This window comes from Agelaius tricolor, unplaced genomic scaffold (genome assembly GCF_023055355.1).
Source record: "Agelaius tricolor isolate 1412-34295 unplaced genomic scaffold, bAgeTri1.0.p SCAF_3, whole genome shotgun sequence".
Classification (NCBI taxonomy): Eukaryota; Metazoa; Chordata; class Aves; order Passeriformes; family Icteridae; genus Agelaius; species Agelaius tricolor.
In genome coordinates this window covers 25197232-25214765 of record NW_027269263.1, presented here as the reverse complement: position 1 = coordinate 25214765, position 17534 = coordinate 25197232, and the positions used below count along the sequence as shown (strand labels likewise).

Here is a 17534-nt window from a genome sequence, read left to right as displayed (position 1 = left end):
CAGTTAAAAAATCCAAATATTAAAAGACTCAAACTGGGTAAGGAAAGACTTGGGCTTTAGCCCCCCCTACAATAATAAGTTTTGAAAATAAATAGTGGGTTGAAAAAACATTTTGGCCTTCATTGTCCTCTTGGACTCGTAATAAAAATTTCTCCCACAACAAAGAAGAATAAATAAAACAAAAATATTAAATCAAAACTTTTTGTACAGATCAATACACAGACAAGACAGACAAGTATGGAATGAAAAGATTTATTTTTTATTCTTTAGGTACTTGAAGTTTCAACCACTGTGCTATGGAAAAGAATGCTGTGCACAAAGAGCCATACCATCCACCAATTAATTTTCCAAGTTCTTCAATTCTGTCACTGACAAATGACCACATCTCAGAACAGTTTTTGTGTATTCTAAAAATTGCCTGTAATCAAAACATTCTCTCAATTCCAGAGATGTTGCAATTTTGCTGCTTTAGTTGGAAATGCAAAATAGAAAGTGTAAGAGAATGGACTGCAAGCAACCTTGCCCCTGATGAATTACAGCAGTGCTAATCATCAAAGAGGAGGAACTGCCTTGCCCTTAATGGGATATGGCTGTGTCCAATGAGGATGGGTGTTATAAAAGAGTAGGTTAGCTGGTCAAGGGGGAGAGGCAGAGAGAGACAGGAGAGGTTTTTTTTGTTTGTTTGTTTGTTTTTTGTTTTGTTTTTTTTTTCTTTTGCTGGCCCTGCTGTGAGGGGCTGCTGATGGGGCCTGTTGCAGTCAAGAGTCTGCAAGGGAAGCCTGCAGTCAGAGTCTGGGAGTAGTTGGAGTCTGCTGGCAGTGCTATCTACTGCAACAGTACTGAACTTGATTTGGAAAATTAATTTTAAGTTACAGAAGTACCAAAGCAGCAGAGCATTTTATGGTATAATCAAGCACGCATATCAACAGTTTGGGCAATCAGTCTCTTCTTTCAGCAACACAAAAATCTCAAAGAAATAAGTACACTTGTCACTGGTCCAGCTTCAAGTCTTTGCCCACAAGCATTGAAGTGACAGGGTGCATAGAGGCCCTATGCTCCAGAAATGTCTTGACAGCCAGATCCCGACTCTTGTCAAAACCATAAAGGTCCCTGTAAAAGAAGGAGTGGGGGGAGGCACCATTACAAAAATCCAGGAAAATAATACAACAGGGATTTTCCTAAGGTTTTACTTTTCCCTCAAAAGCCTTGCCTTAATGTGCATCCTGGCACTAAGCTCTTTTCTCTGCAAAAAAATGTCAGCAAGTGGTAAGCGCCTCTGAAGATAATCTTGTTCACAGTATACAGAGAATTCTGTGTTATGCTACTTCAACAATTTCAAGCATTATTCATTCCATGATACTAGAAATGTCAATAGCATGAGCTCCTGTGATTTGGAGATTACTTTTACCTGAACAATGGTCGAGTAAACTTCATCCTGCCCTGATCTGTTGCCATTTTTAAAGCCAGAGGAATAGCTGCTTCCCACTTGGACCTGATACAGAGGCGCAGCCATCTGGGGGTGGAAGAAAAAGGTTGCACTTATAATTTCATTTGTGGTAGTGTGGTGGTTGGTTATCTAATGATTCTGTTCCCATAAATGCTTTGAGCACTGCTGTGTCATCATGGGAATGAGATTCTAGCTAAAATCAAATATTTAGTGTTTGACTAGCACATTACATACATCAGCTTTTTTGTACAACAGGAAAAGATTGCAGCCAAGTTCCTCCAAAATGGAGGATTATTTTCTGCAGCTATGTATTTTTATATTACAATAGTGTCCAGTTGCATCACTCAGAAGTGAACTGTACAGCACTTGTTCCATTTGTCCAATGGATAAAACAACCAACCAACCAAATGAAATTGAAACCAGCTATTATTTTGCTTTAAAAGGAAATTGATCATGTTACAAGAAGTAGAAACCATACAAAATGTTTAACCTTTGTTATCAGGTCATCAGGTTCCTTTGCTAGCATGCCAGATTAAAATAAAGAACAGCTTATCTGCTGTCCACTGAGTTCTTCTACTAGAAGACTGTATTTGCCCAATTCATGAATAACAGGATACCAAGCACGATGCCTGCACATGCATTTACAAAACCACAACAACAAAACCCCAAACCCAAACCCTGTCCCAGTTCTCTAAACCAGGATGTCTTAGGTGAAGCAGGACAACTTGTTTTATGAAAACATTTAATATTTTAGAAGTGCCCATACTAGAACAAACCTGAATCTTATTTCAGAGTTGTTTATAGCATTGAAGTTATATACTTCCTGCATGCGTTGGACATGTGACAATGGAAGAGGTGCCTGAAAAAGAAATTGCACAGTCAGAATAAGCCAGAGGAAGACTTCAAGCCAGACATTTCAATAATAAACAGAGTAATTCAGGATGATTGGTGCTACAAAGAAACTCAAGTCCTACCATGATAAATATTTTATTTGTTCCTTTTATCTTTCCAGTGTATGGAAAGGGGCAAGGAATAAATATTAGTTAATTCCCACATTCTGTACTTTTGAAACATTCAAGACAAAGTATTTTTGTTCAATTTTATTTATAGCTTATTTGCTATAACATTTGATACAGACCAATTCAAACACCTCATGGTTTTGGTTTTAGCTTTCAATCCAAAACACTTTGTGTGCTGTTCAGTAGCTGAAGAGCCAGACATAATAAGAGAGGCAAGGCTGAAGTTTTCAATAACTATGCATGGTGAGAGCAGATTAATTTAGCAAAACCTAAAAGAAAAAGAGTAGCTTAATTTCAAAGCACGTTAGAGCTTCTATGTCTGCTCTTGTGATACCAGAATGAAGTCATCCCAGGTGTGCATTTACCTCCAGAAGCAACAGTGCCAGGAACTCAATTAACTGATGAGATGACATTTCCTTCAGGTCTGCTGAGCTGAATGAGCCCAAATCACTTTCTTTTGCCTAAAAGAGAACAGGTACTTAATTTTTAATAGGTATTTCAAAATACAATCAGGTGTAATTTTCTGTTTTGATGTCCACACTGTTGTGCCATTTCACTTAAAGAAGATACTGATTTGTATCTGTGCAATAAGGGGAAGGGAGGGACTTCAGCTGCTCTCTGATGTTTATATTCTTCACTTATTTCTCTCCACTGATCTTTTTATCCCCACTGTCTTTCTGTTAGTTAAGTGAAAAATCAAATACTTTTTTATAAAAAGTAACATTCAGAAAAAGAAAGTTAAAAGATAGGATGCAAGTACAGTGAAAAGCTACAGAGGTAACAAAAGCAGGGTATGCTGAATTCTCTATTAGTTGTATGACTTTTATGCTTCAAACTAGGAGACAATTATGTGGTATTAATTAATATACTTTATGTACCAGTTTTTGATGGGAAATACATACTAACTCCAGTATACCATAGAGGAACAACTGCTAATACAATATAATCAGTAATGTAGAGGTACCCTGGCATTTGTTTTTAAATCAAGCCATAATATCAAGGTTTAAAGAGTATTTTCCATTTGGTTACTACATATGTATAACAAGAAGTCGGCTCTGTGCCCTGTTAAAATATGGACTGCACTTCACAGACAGAAGTCACAGCTAATCCCTGACTCTACATTGAACATCTAGTCTGGGAAATGCAAAATCCCTGGCAGCCATACTGTGACTATAAATACACACACTCTCAACAAATGAGATTTTAGAAGAGAATGGCTCACTTTGTATAACAAAAAATACTAGCTTTTCAAAATAGAGACACTTCAGCATTCTTTAACCACTCACTTGGATCCATCTTTGGCTCAAGGCAATGCAAGCATTTGATAGTGTCGTATCATACCTGTCAAATATTAAAAACAAAGGTTCACATAATGAAATAACCACAGAATAAAAGACTGAAAACAGTGACTATTAACAGTGACTATTTTTACTGCTATATACACCTACATAGTACTAGGGCATTTTCCAATAAAACATAAGATTTTCACCCTGTTTACAAACTGCTTCATGACTTTTAGGAAAATCCCATGCAATCTGGAGAAGGAAAAGATGAACTACAGAAGAGTGCAGCTTACGTAGGCTTGACTGGTGGCATTCCTGGAGCATGAAACCACGAGTTCCAGTCAACTTTATCAAGAATATCTACCTACAAAGCAACATAAAACCTTATTAAATTTTATATCTGATTTTAGGGGTTTTTTTGAGAAAACGAAATCTAGTTTCAATCTTTTTATTTGTTTTGATAACACTCCTCCAATTACCCGAAGAATCCTACACAGATTACTTCAAAACAAAGCATTCCCCTCTACAAAAAGAAAAAAAAAATAAAAGGCATCTTAATGCAAACCCACCTTCACAAGGTCCCAGATTACATCATATTAAGTTCTTGAAATAAAGAAAAGAAATATAAAGAACTGGTGTTTAAATAAGTTCTGACCTAAGTGTGAATTTCACATAATTAAAAGGTTTCAAGCAATCAGTTTTAAGTATTACCCAACCTTATCCTTGAAGTAGGAGTACAAGAACTTCTTCCAGTCCTCTGTTATGATGCTCTTATAAGCAAACGTCTGAACATAAGCCTTCAAGAAGCCAATGAAGACATCTAACAAAAAAGAAAACGTTTTAGTGTCTGAAATTAAGGTGGAAAACAAAAACATATAAAATCTGACTAATGCTTACCTGGTCCTCCAAGGAGCTGTTCAAGGTAAAAAAGTAAAGCAAAGCCTTTCTCATATGGCACAGATGAATAGGCAACATCAGGATCTACTTCATCCAGATTAATGACGAGGTTAGTTACAGGATTTTTATCTCCAAGAGTATTTATCTGTGTCAAAGATACAAGAACACGTATCAATCTAGGAAAACTGGCATTCCTGCAGATCTGTACTAATTGTATTTATAAAGGTATAAACCATCCAAAACTGAGACAGCTTCATTTCAAAGCATTCTCCTTCTTTTTCCAAAGTTCTGAATCTTAACAAACCTTAAATTACTAAAATTTAGAATCAACCACCCTGTGCTTCAGCTGTCTCAAAGCAGTTAATTACTATCATGTCTGTCATAACCATGAGCACCTATTAGTCTGGCTATATTTATCCCCTTATTAACAAACTATTTGAACTACTTTGATTTGAACTATCATTAAGCCTTTGAATTTAAAACCTCTGTTGACAGAAGAAGAAGTGCCAGCAAAACTTCAGCTCTGGATATGGGTAGAACAAATTTCAGGCTGCTCAGGGAACTAGTAAGATATCACAGACTAGAAATCTGAAAACTAAAAACAAAACACAAAACTAAACAACTCTCTTAGACAGTACAAAATCAGTTGTTTGCATGAGGCAATGGAAATTCTGATGGTCATGGCTGCAGATAATTTTGATTAACATTCAGCTGCTTACCAGTACGCGAACAGGTAATAGAGCAATTTAGTCACACCCAGAACAACCAGAAGAGGCTGGAAAGATGTTTATCCTTACAGAAAAGCTTAAAACAATTCAAAAAGCTTTATCTAATCTGAGTATATGAAGCTATTCCCTTGGGTAGCAATCAAACACCTTGGAATTAAAGTTGTTCATCCTCTAATAAGAAAGCATTAGGAAAGCTGAGAAGAAAAATTTTATTTGTGGGAAACACGTATGATGACTTGAAAAGTATTTACCGTGTTCTGCAATTCTCGCCAACCTCCAAGGGCCTGAAAGTGCCTGAACTGCTCACCAAACAACCGGCCACCGATCCTGCGCTCCAGGTACACAGTATGACCCTCATTCAGCCTGCAAAGACACTGATGAACTCAGCACTGGTAGGATGGTAAAATCAATTTAACTAGTCTCTTTACAGATTAAATTTAAAATATGATTTGCATTGCATTGAAATCATACCCACCAAAAATGCTCCCACGTTTTGTTGGTTACCAAGTTTCCTGTCCAGCTATGAGAGATTTCATGCGCAATAACCTAAAACACAAAACCAGATCCACCATTTTAGACTCCTCTGGGAAAAAAACATCAGATCCCAATAGAAAGAACAAAATGTTGATGGGATCTCATTTGCTATGTTATGTTCACAAAGTCAGTTAGCATTCACAGTTCTGTAGACCTATCTATATGAATTTTAAGCAGAGGACCAATGCTACCCTAGCTGACAGAAGCAATTTTCAACGTCCAGCCTGCAAGCCACAGAGTCATACTGATCAACAGCTTGGTGTAGGTAAGTTGTTAATGAAATCACATTTCAGAATACAGAATACCAAGTGATGGACTAGTATTGCTTTCTCACCTAAGCAACTTCACCTAAGCAATGGGAAAGCTAATGACGCATGATACATTAAAAAGTATCCATGTCAAATATTTCAGTATTCTTTGTTTAAGACAATCTTTTTTTTTAAGTTTAGCAGTACATCAGTCTAGTAAAAAGACAGGCAATAAAATTGCATTCAGAGTATTCAACTTTGCAGAAAAAAAAAAAGACACAGAGGAAGAAGTTATCGCCTAACGATTTTGATGAGGCTGATTCAGTTGAGATTTTTAAACATATCTGTACGTAGATATTGTGGTTTAACAGGGCAGGAAAAGAGTTATGGAGCAGCTAACCTCAGTCAGCCCCCTGTGTATACAGGCTCTCATGACACTTCCACCTGTTGGTTATACAAAATAGATACTTTACAGAGTTTACTGAAAATTAACACTCACTTTTGTAAGAGTTCGTGACTTAGTGCCTTAACTTTTAATTTCCCCAATGAAAAGAGATCAAGTTTTTAGGTATTTATAATAAAGGAATTCAGATACATCTTCAAGTTGTGTTCTACTTGAAGAGGTGAATATTTTTGACTTACGTTTGATAGAGATCGATCACCTGCCTAAAAAGAAGAGAGAAAGACAAGTTAGTTGTTAGGTTTAAGTCGGCCTCAAAATAGATCACTTCATGCAATTTCTTGTATGACCCCTAACTCCAAAGGAGGCAGGAACATTTACAGGTCTTTCTAGGAAGAAGACTAATCCAATTTGTGCATTAATATCCATCTCCTAATTGATAATGCAATCCCTAAGGAAGAGGTGACTTTTATCGCTGCTGTACTCACCAGTAGTGTTGGAGTTACAAAAGTAAGACAAGGATTCTCCATACCACCATAAGGAAAAGAAGGTGGTAAGACTAACAAATCATACTGTCCCCACACATAAGGTCCTGCCAAATCTTCTGCTGTTTTCAGCATAGCTTCAGCCTGAAAAAAAGTACTCACATTAGTTTCTAAGATGATTTTTGACTACAAACACTGAACAAATAATAAGCTATTGATCCCATTTTTCATTCTCTTTCACCTTGACAAGTCCCACATGTAAAACAAGTATGGGACTGTATCAATATGTATTTTCAGTACTAAGTTTGTACTGCAATAGAATAATAGCATTTTGTGGGATGGGAGGAGGAGAAAGGAGAATTAAAGATGACCAAAACAGTGAACTGTAGTCTGTTTCTTTTCCAATACTATGTGAAATAGTTATCTTACAACACTGTTTTTCGTTGTAGTTAATTACTCACCTCAGAAAATTCATAGGCTGATTTATCCACTAGTTCCTTTTCAGCCCACACCAGTGTCCTTGGGCCAATCTTTCTGTTGAAAGTAAAAAAAGTACGAACCAGAAGTAATTCTGTGGGAAACTAATACAGACAGCATATGTGTAACTGTGCTCTTGAGTAACCCACATTGCAGAGGAAACTCATTAGAGAATCTTTGTCTGCTTTTTCTCTCCATTGCTGAAGCAAAGGCTTAGAAAACAAAACAAACAACACGCCTGCATTATTCAGCACAAAGGAACAGGAAAACCACTTACGGATTTTTAAACACTATCAAGCCGTAATATAAAAACATTACTGTGGCCTAGATTAACACAACCTTTTGCCAATGAGAAATGAGGCTGAAGCAATATTTTTCTGCCTTTGACAGAAAAGGTTTATCTGTTAACAGACAAGGCTTATCTGTTAACTAGGAAAAAACATCTAGTCCCTGTGCTAAATTTTAACCACTAAGGGCTTTTTCAGGTCCCAACTCTTTATGCTGTTTCTCTAATTTACAGCACAAGTAAAAAAATTATCCAAGAGCAAATCAACATACGTGCACTTTGATACAAATAAACAGGTTAACTGAATCTATAAGACCCTTTAAATTTAGAAATAAGACCAAGAAACAATTTTTTAAAAGGCTCAAAAATTTATTGTTGTTATTAATATTTATACATAGTACAGATTCACTCACCTACTTTCTAAGGCTCCAACCACTAAAGCAAACAAGTAGCAAGGTATGGGAACCTAGTGGAGAACATAGGAAAAATAAAGAAATCTTATTTGTAATGTCAGTTATCAGACATCAGAAGAAGAACAAAAGTATATAAATAAAGAAGTTTTCCTCCAGAGTTTCCTGCCTTAAAGGCAGGCACTGTCTTTTCAAAAACATTGTTCTTTCTTCCTGAATGATACTCCTTTATCTACAGGATGTACTTGCTTCATAGGTGTTTCAGGCAAAACCCACAAAACTGTAAGTATCATCTCTGTTTGAAAAAATCTGCATACAAAATTCCTGCTGGTTTGGATTCTCTTCAAAAGCAAGTCAGTTTTCCATATTCATTTCAGTTCCATTACATTTTATGGAAGGAGAAGTTAAGAGATACTGCTCAGATAAAGGGCAGTTTTATCACACAGAAGGATGCAAGAAGAGCTTTAATGAAGTAAACAAGAATATTTATGGATATAAATACATTAAAGACAAAAGATTCAGGAAAAAAATCAAAATGTATATATTTGATTTCCATGTTTGGAATTAAAAAAACTCTAAATATTTTTTATTCCAATGAAAAAACTCCTAACTGAAGTATCTTTATAGAGAACTGCTTTCTCCAAGTGCTCTGGAAAGAAAAGGGGATCATACAGCCACCCCTGCAAAACTTTCGCTTCATCTGAATTTAAACAATGTTAAATAAGTAAGCCTTTAAATCATAATTAGCTGGAGATACAATTTCAGAAAATTTTATTCTACTATAATTCACAAACCATTTAAATATTGTTTATCAAAGTACCCATATCATCATCTGTGTTTAATTTTACCTATTAACCCACAGAACATGTTATTGAAAAGAACATATTATTGAAAAGTCCCTTGACTTATGTTATAGATGAGTTAAGAAAAAACTATTAGTACACCTCCACATTTTGACGTCCAACTTACTAATCTGACATTTTGAAATTCAAATGTCAATGACTATTGGGTTGTAAACCTGTTCTTACAGAGGTTGCTCTCCACTATTCTTCTTTCCAGCCTGGCTATGCAGGAGCAGAGAAAGTAGTTTTAGGTAAGGCTCAGCACACATACATATCCAAGAGCTTGATGCATTTGCCTTTTTCATCTGAGGAAACAGACACCTCTTCTAACAAATCACTGTCAGTGTCAGGCGATGTGTGTGTCCTTTTTCACGTCTTCTTTCTTTTATGTATTTTGTGCTTAATGTGGGTTTTTTTTTAAGAAAAGCAAGTTTTTTTTTTTTTTTAAAGTAACGGTTTCTGTCTCAGAAAGTGTAGCATAACTTCAATTACACTAAATGTTATTTCTTGTATAGGTCTATCATGCTTATCAACAGTGTATTCCTAGATAACATTCATCTCTGGATTACACAAACACAGAAGTCTTCTGTACTCGACTGAGAGTGGCAAATGTTTTGGCTCCACAGAGAGGGCAGGGCACTGTCTACTGATGAGCTCACAGATAAGGGAACTCTTTTTTTCCCCTCTCTCAGGTTTCATGTAGCAGCCAAATCAAACCCGACAGCTGCTGCAGCTCAGAGTACTCTGACCCCCTCCTCTTCTCCAGTCACATCATACCATTCCTCCTTGCAGTTATTCAGTGTCAACAGCCCAGATCTTATGTTAATTTTATCTGCTTGTCCAGCAAAATGAACTGGGCTCACCAGAAGAGCTCATAAACACCAGAACCGTAACCCAAAAAACTGTGAGAACAAAAATGCCAGAAGAGTAAATCATGATTGCTGCTTTATGAGCGGTGGAATCGTTAGACTAGCTGCACCATTTACTAAAACTTCCAGAGAACAGTAATCTTTGATTGGCTGGAGACGCTTTCTTTCCGTAGAAACCAAAGTTTTCACATTCAAAAATAATTTTTTAAATTTGTTGTTAGAATTTGCCTAACTTCAAGCTAAAATTTGGTTCTGATGCTGAGTTTCACTGCTTAGATCTTGGTGAGCTTAAAATTTGCAGGGTCTGTTTTCCAAAACTTCCTCACATATTATTTGCATCTGCACTATTTTCTAAAAATCAGTACAGACAGAAAGGGCTGTGACAGAACTAGTTTTGAGTATTGAAACATTTTCAAAACTCGAATTTAGCTTTTCTGGGAATGCCAAAAAAGACCAGTAAACAGCACCAGCACTTACTGCTTGTCTTCTCAGAGCTGGAGTTCCATAATGCCTCCTATTTCTGGAGTGGCAAAAACCCATGGGAGTCACATGATTGATTTATCCATGAGCTCAAAACCATACCTGAGGCACCTGTGAGCTGTACAGGTCAGCAGTAAGACCTCGTGCAGCCCTTTCCCAGCATGGAGCACTTACGTTCTGGCTGAAGCGGTAAACCTTGTGCGCGCTGTCCTCCGGGTCGGGCCCCTCCCCGTCGCGGTTGGCGCTCATCAGAGCCACCAGCTCCTTCGGGACGGAAATCTGAAAGGGCACCCAAGCATATTGCTCCAGATCGCAAGGCAAGATGTATTCTATTACCATCTGTATGGCAGATTATCTTTGTCAAGTGGGCAGTTTGCCTTATCTCTCTCTCTGAGTGACCACAATCACTCCTCCCTCGGGAGGGGACACCTGCTGATAACAGACTCTTGGATGTCACTGCATGACTGATAAGAGCTATAACATCCCATTGTGAGATGCTCCGCCCAGAGGGAGGAGCCAAGCATTGCTACCCAGATATAATCCAGAGGTTCTGAGACAGCAGCACAGCTTCTCCACTGGATTTCCCAGAGGAACAGCAGCTGCCTTTTCTTCCACTGGATCTTCAGAGGAAGAATACACCCTTTTCTACAGGATCCCTGCTCCAACAAAACCACACCTGACACTTCAGGAGGAATGCAGCCACAATTCCAATTTGACTGCTACCAACATCCTGAATAACAGGGTGTCAGGTTGGGTTCTGACTCTGTCAGTGTTCTTTTAGTGTACTGCATTGTTTATTTTATCCTTTATTTTTTTTCCTTTCCCTATTAAAGAAGTGTTATTTCCTGCTCCCGTATTTTTTTGCCTGAGAGCCCCTTAATTTAAAATTTATAGCAATTCAGAGGGGTGGGGAGGGTTTACATTCTCCATTTCAGGGGAGGCTCCTGCCTTCCTTAGCAGACTCCTGTCAAGGCAGGAGTTCAAGGCACATAAACAATGCAGCTGGCACTCAGCGTTACACCCCACACTACGAGCAGCTGATAGCAAAGAGCAGCCCAGATCTGTTCTGTTGTTAGGTCATCTCTGTCAAGTAGAACACAAGGCATATGGAAAATGTTATCATGAAGACAGGCAATATTGAATTAATCAGAGGAGTACCTCCAACAGAAGTTAAAAGGCTCATTTGCTTCAGACAACTGAATTGTAATGTCACAGTGCACATCTATCCTTTGTGCTTCCTTAAAACTGTTTACACCAGGACTGTCAGAGACACATTTTATGAAAAATCCTTTCCTTAGGATTTTTTCTTATGAGACGCTGAGAGGCCTCAGAAACAAAATGTAAACAATGATTATCTGCTGCTGTGGAATGCAACAGGTGCATCTTTGATTGGTCTCATGTGGTTGTTTTTAATAAATGGCCAATCACAGTCCAGCTGTCTCAGACTGTCTCGGTCAGTCACAAGATTTTATTATCATTCCATTCTTTTTCTATTCCTTGCAAGCCTTCTGATGAAATCCTTTCTTCTATTCTTTTAGTAGAGTTTTAATATAATATATATCATAAAATAATAAATCAAGCCTTCTGAAACATGGAGTCAACATTCTTGTCTCTTTGCTCTTCCTGGGACCCCTGTGAACACCACCACACAGGACTGCAAATATCCCCTAGCTATAAAGCAGAATATATTACTTAAGGCATACATGAGAGCCTTTTCAAATGTTTTTTACTTCACAGCACTCTTTGCTGTCTTACTGCCAGCTTTTCCTGTTTTTAGAGCATCAATCTTTCTTACTACTGCATTTTTACGTCCTTTTGCAAATAGATACATAACAATGAAAAAAGAATTGACATATACAAAAAGGAAATGGTAAAGTTAGAGAACTGCCACAGGGAAGATGAGTTCTTTCCTCTCATATTAAGGTGAAGGTCAATATTCTGGTTTTATATCAGGCCACATGCTGGCAGCTACCAAAAACCCTGCCCAATATAAATTCACCCATTGTAGCAGTTGTCTTGAGTTAAGACACATGACTTAGGTTCATCTACCTCTGCATAGTAGGTTAGTTTCACAGCAGGCGTGTCTTGGCATGGAAAAATGGCTCTGCAGTGGATAGCCTAGAGAGGGAGAAAGGAAAAGAAGATAAAACAAAAGTGTCTTTCTAATGCAGAGGACTAGAAATAAATCAATTAATACACCATAGCGCAAGTCCATACAGCTCCTCCAGAGAATTCATTATCTATAATCCAGTACTTCTATCACTGAGAGCTTACAGGCCTCTGTAAAAGGAATAATACTAGGTAAGGCAGATCAATAGACACAAGTATTGCTTGTAAAGAACCATTTGTTCTTTAACAAGGATACTGGAGTGGGTAAAGCAGTCCCAGAATTACCAAACTGTAAACATATAATAAAATCTTAACAACATCCTGACTTTAAGTGTTTTCATTTAGGACCTTTGACACACAGCTAGGAGTTACAGGCTACTGCTCTTCCATTTTCCAACCTTTCTCTCCAGTTCTTTAGAAACCAAGGGAAATTACAGTGGTATGTCAAGAAGTTTGGAAAAAATGAACTCAACCTGGCACTGGCTGAAGAGAAATGGGTGTTTCTTTCCAGAAGTTTGCTCTGGAGTAAACCACTGGAGAGCTGAAGACTGTGGAGAGCTTTCAAAAGAGATTTCAACAATTGCTTCTTGTCCCCTGTATAATAAAGAACACAGTCAGACTGTTTTGACACAAATCCTGATCACACTGAAATTCCTCTGCAAAGATGTCTGAAAAACAGGTCTGCAGCACCGTCTCAAAAGCATTCAAAATGAGAACAAGTATCATATTAAAAAGCAATAATTTCCTTTCAATTATGGTATTAAAAATGGCTAGCTGATTTCATTTTTTTACATCCCAAGGCACTTTATTATTGTCTTTATGAACCTTCAAGGAGAGCACAGACCTTTTCTTTAAACTATTTGGGCCAGCTACATGTATATAGTTTTGTCACAGCTAAGTAACCTTGTACATGTAAGTGTAAAAAACCCTCTGCAATACACAAAGAAAAAAGTGCAAAACCCTGCATAAGAAGATATATGATTTACTAACATAGAAAAAGTATCCTGTACATAAAAAAATTTAGACTTTTGTGTCTGACATTAATGTTCTGTAAGTATTATCCTTAAGAAGAAAATAACACCCTGAAAATTATCAGAAATTACAGAATCAATTCCTATGAACAGTAGGGGTTAACAAGAAAAAGAAACAGTTTCAGATTTTATTCAGGGTTTCAGAACTGGTGTCAAGTAAAAGCTAACAGTTATGTGTAAGACAGGTATCAGTTTGCTAATGAGAGAACACACACCAACCTGACACTTTCATACTCTTATTTATTAAAAATGTATCTTAACCATCACTGACGCCCAAAGTACATGGAAGTACTTGCTTCTGTTCTCAGAAAGTTCCAGATTATACATGCAACTCTTGGAATAAACAATCCAGCCATAAATCAGAACAAACTTCAGCTAATCAGAGGAGCTGCACACTAGATAAGCTGACCAGGTATACTAATCTGGTTAATAACCAGTATTCCAAAGTACATATTAGACAAGAAAAGAGAAAATAACTGGCATTACCATAAGGCACTTTGCTTTCTGAACAATCAGACTTCCAGTTATAACTCTCACCCTTTCCTATTGCTGTTTTATTGATAGTTACATGGGGGACTACGTCTCACACTAGATTGTGAATTCCTATGGTCACACCTCACACCTCCCTCTTTTTTTTTTCTTACCAGGAAATTTAGCACTTTAAAAAAAAAAAAAAAAGAGACAGCTGAAAGTCAAATAAAAGAAACAGGCCTATATTTCTGATGTGGCCTGTTTGCTCAAGTACTTAATTTTCAATTATTTCAAGTACTTAATGTTCAATTTCATAAGAGACCAGAAGTGTTTCTCCAGAAGGGACAACTATTTAATGACATTTCCTTCTCTTCCTCATTATTTGTATTTCTTAACTGCACTAATCCACAGTACAACAATAAAAAGAAAAAAAATTTGGAAACCAGACTAAACTGAAAGAGTTTTTAGAAGTAGCAACGAGTCATAAAAACCACACAATAATAAGTAAGAAGCAACTTGATATTCAAGTGTATTCAAAAAAGGGAACTTCCTCATACAATCACAGCTTTCAGTTTTGGCACCATGGAGGACTGAGATACCACCGAGTTACAACATACAAAGCAAACTGCCAAAAAACATATTGTAATTTGGCAACAGCTTTTTAATTCATGCACCTTAAGAGGTAGACCACGGTTAGTTCACTCTCCATCATGCTGCCAAAACTCAAGTTCCAGGTTTCAGGGACTTGGACTTAGCATAGCCAACAAAATAAAACTTTGATTATTTGAAAACATGCTCCTATCTAATCATAGTGGTAACCTGAGGTTCTACAAAAATGCAGAACCAGCCCTTGTATAAAAGGAGACCCGACAGGGGCTGCTGCTCCTTGTGCTCCACAGTGTAACAATTCTGAACCAGGCCGTTAAAGCAGAAACAGTATTACTGATGAGAAGCACTGGGAAAATTGTGATACATTTCACATCATTTTGCTACTCAGTTTAGTAATTTTGGACGTGATATAAGGTCTGGGGACAGGTACAAGCACTCCCGAAGTTTTGACTAATGAAATCCAAATATGACATTGATCTACAAGATCATACCAAACGAATGCAATACCCTCATTCTAATTTATAAGTCTCTTTGCAAGCTTTACTCAGCAACCCTACAGGCAGACAAGCAGCTTATACAGTGCATTTTCAAAACCACCTAGAGGAGCAGGCAAAAGTATGTACCTTCTTAGTTCATTTGGAAACGTGATTTCTAGAGGGGTCCCCTTGAAACTGTGCTTTTCTCCAAAAGCAAATTGTGCATCCTGTCCATTTACAGTCACTTTAAATACCTGTACGTCTTTTGTATCCAGGACCTGTGATAAAGAACATATTGCATACCAGTTAAATAGTGTAAAATAATAAATGCAGCACTATGAAATCTTAAACACAAGTCTCTATGAAGGAAAAAGTATTTTCTAAGTAAAACCAGAAAAGCTGACTAACTGTGTTGACCACCAGGAACCAGCATTTTAAGAGAGCAGCACTGAACTGGGAAAGCTGGAGAGAAAAGAGGAAGAAAACCAACTTCTGACCATAGAAGTGAGTTTATCAAGAAAAACTACACAGGTAACCACTCCACAGTACTGCTATGAAGTGAGGAGAACGGTATAAAAGCCCCTGCTAAGACTTCAGTCCTGGAACACGCCACTGCAAATCCAGACCTTCATGCGATGGAAGGTGAATTAAATAGTGCAGCACTCATTTTTAGCACGAACGAGGCGTTACTCTTTGTTACTAATAGGACTGGCCTTTTTCCCTAAAAAAATAAGCGCCAGCCACAAAAGAATTTTATGGAGTCAGCATGAGCAAAGCCCAGAACCCAGAAAGCCCAGAACTTCGAATATAATGCGAAGTTTAAGAGGTTCACATGCCTATATGCAGAGGTAACAGAGAAAGCAGCTGGCATAACGAAACACACAGGCGAAAAAGCCCTAAATGTAGATTTCCAGTGATTTATTCCCATCTTTTCGGCAGCATGCTCTTCGCCCCTTTAAAGGGAAGAGACAGCCTTGCCCCTCCCTTGCGCACCGCGCCGGCTCTCGGGGGCTAAGCGGGAACCGGGGGCTGCGAGGCGCTGTCAGCCTCCAGCCGAGCAGCAGCCAGGGGCGGCGGGTCCGGGGAGGGCCAAGCGGCGGCAGGGAAGGAAGAAGGAAGGAAGGAAGGAAGGAAGGAAGGAAGGAAGGAAGGAAGGAAGGAAGGAAGGAAGGAAGGAAGGAAGGAAGGAAGGAAGGAAGGAAGGAAGGAAGGAAGGAAGGAAGGAAGGAAGGAAGGAAGGAAGGAAGGAAGGAAGGAAGGAAGGAAGGAAGGAAGGAAGGAAGGAAGGAAGGAAGGAAGGAAGGAAGGAAGGAAGGAAGGAAGGAAGGAAGGAAGGAAGGAAGGAAGGAAGGAAGGAAGGAAGGAAGGAAGGAAGGAAGGAAGGAAGGAAGGAAGGAAGGAAGGAAGGAAGGAAGGAAGGAAGGAAGGAAGGAAGGAAGGAAGGAAGGAAGGAAGGAAGGAAGGAAGGAAGGAAGGAAGGAAGGAAGGAAGGAAGGAAGGAAGGAAGGAAGGAAGGAAGGAAGGAAGGAAGGAAGGAAGGAAGGAAGGAAGGAAGGAAGGAAGGAAGGAAGGAAGGAAGGAAGGAAGGAAGGAAGGAAGGAAGGAAGGAAGGAAGGAAGGAAGGAAGGAAGGAAGGAAGGAAGGAAGGAAGGAAGGAAGGAAGGAAGGAAGGAAGGAAGGAAGGAAGGAAGGAAGGAAGGAAGGAAGGAAGGAAGGAAGGAAGGAAGGAAGGAAGGAAGGAAGGAAGGAAGGAAGGAAGGAAGGAAGGAAGGAAGGAAGGAAGGAAGGAAGGAAGGAAGGAAGGAAGGAAGGAAGGAAGGAAGGAAGGAAGGAAGGAAGGAAGGAAGGAAGGAAGGAAGGAAGGAAGGAAGGAAGGAAGGAAGGAAGGAAGGAAGGAAGGAAGGAAGGAAGGAAGGAAGGAAGGGAAGGACCGGGGCGACGGCCGAGGGAAGGACGGGGGAGAGGGAAGGACGGGGGAGAGGGAAGGCGGCACCGGCACGGGCTCCGGGCTCGCCCCTCACGGTCCGCGGGTCCTCTCGCGCCCCCCGCACCCCCTCCCCCGCCGTTACCAGGCAGCGCAGCGCCTCGCGCTCCGCGCGCACGGTGAGGGCGGCCGTGCCCCGCAGCACCCGCGCGCCGAAGTCCGCGCGGCAGCGCAGATGGAGGTGCCGCGTGAGGCAGCACGCGGGGGACGCGAAGGAGCTCGGGTCCGCCATCGCTCGCGCACCGTCTGCCCGCCCTGCCGTGCCAGCCCGTGCAGCACAGAGCCCGCCGCGGAGAGGGGAGGGGAGGCCCCTGGGAGGTGTAGTGCCGCCCTCCCCGCGGAGAGGGCGGGGAAGAGGCGTGAGAACTACAAAACCCACAGTGCGTTATGAGAGAAGGGGGCGGACGAACCGAGCAGCATGAATGGCCCTCGCCAGAATGCGAGAGAAC

General features: G+C 39.4%; 1 protein-coding gene across 1 annotated transcript; it reads right to left on the bottom strand.

Annotated features, from left to right (window-relative positions):
- Positions 1-236: 236 nt before the first annotated feature.
- On the bottom strand, positions 237-17406 carry LTA4H (leukotriene A4 hydrolase). Its single transcript, XM_071423242.1, has 19 exons — positions 17171-17406; positions 15249-15379; positions 12988-13108; positions 12455-12523; positions 10580-10684; positions 8218-8270; positions 7503-7575; positions 7045-7185; positions 6799-6822; positions 5850-5920; positions 5626-5737; positions 4647-4791; positions 4466-4569; positions 4043-4113; positions 3753-3807; positions 2832-2927; positions 2224-2306; positions 1409-1513; positions 237-1110 (listed from the first exon to the last, which is right to left on the bottom strand). The coding sequence occupies exons 1-19, from the start codon at positions 17315-17317 to the stop codon at positions 990-992; spliced, it is 1827 nt and encodes a 608-aa protein (XP_071279343.1). The 5' UTR covers positions 17318-17406; the 3' UTR covers positions 237-989.
- Positions 17407-17534: the final 128 nt, after the last annotated feature.

What these genes read in the sequence shown, in the direction of transcription:
- LTA4H (XM_071423242.1), bottom strand. Translation starts at nt 17,317, where the DNA reads ATGGCGGACCCGAGCTCCTTCGCGTCCCCCGCGTGCTGCCTCACGCGG. An exon ending in GTGATCGATCTCTATCAAAC is followed by an intron (nt 5,921 to 6,798) that starts GTAAGTCAAAAA and finishes TTTGTGTTTTAG; the next exon opens with GTTATTGCGCATGAAATCTC. An exon ending in TGGCACTGTTGCTTCTGGAG is followed by an intron (nt 2,307 to 2,831) that starts GTAAATGCACAC and finishes TTTCTTTTTCAG; the next exon opens with GCACCTCTTCCATTGTCACA.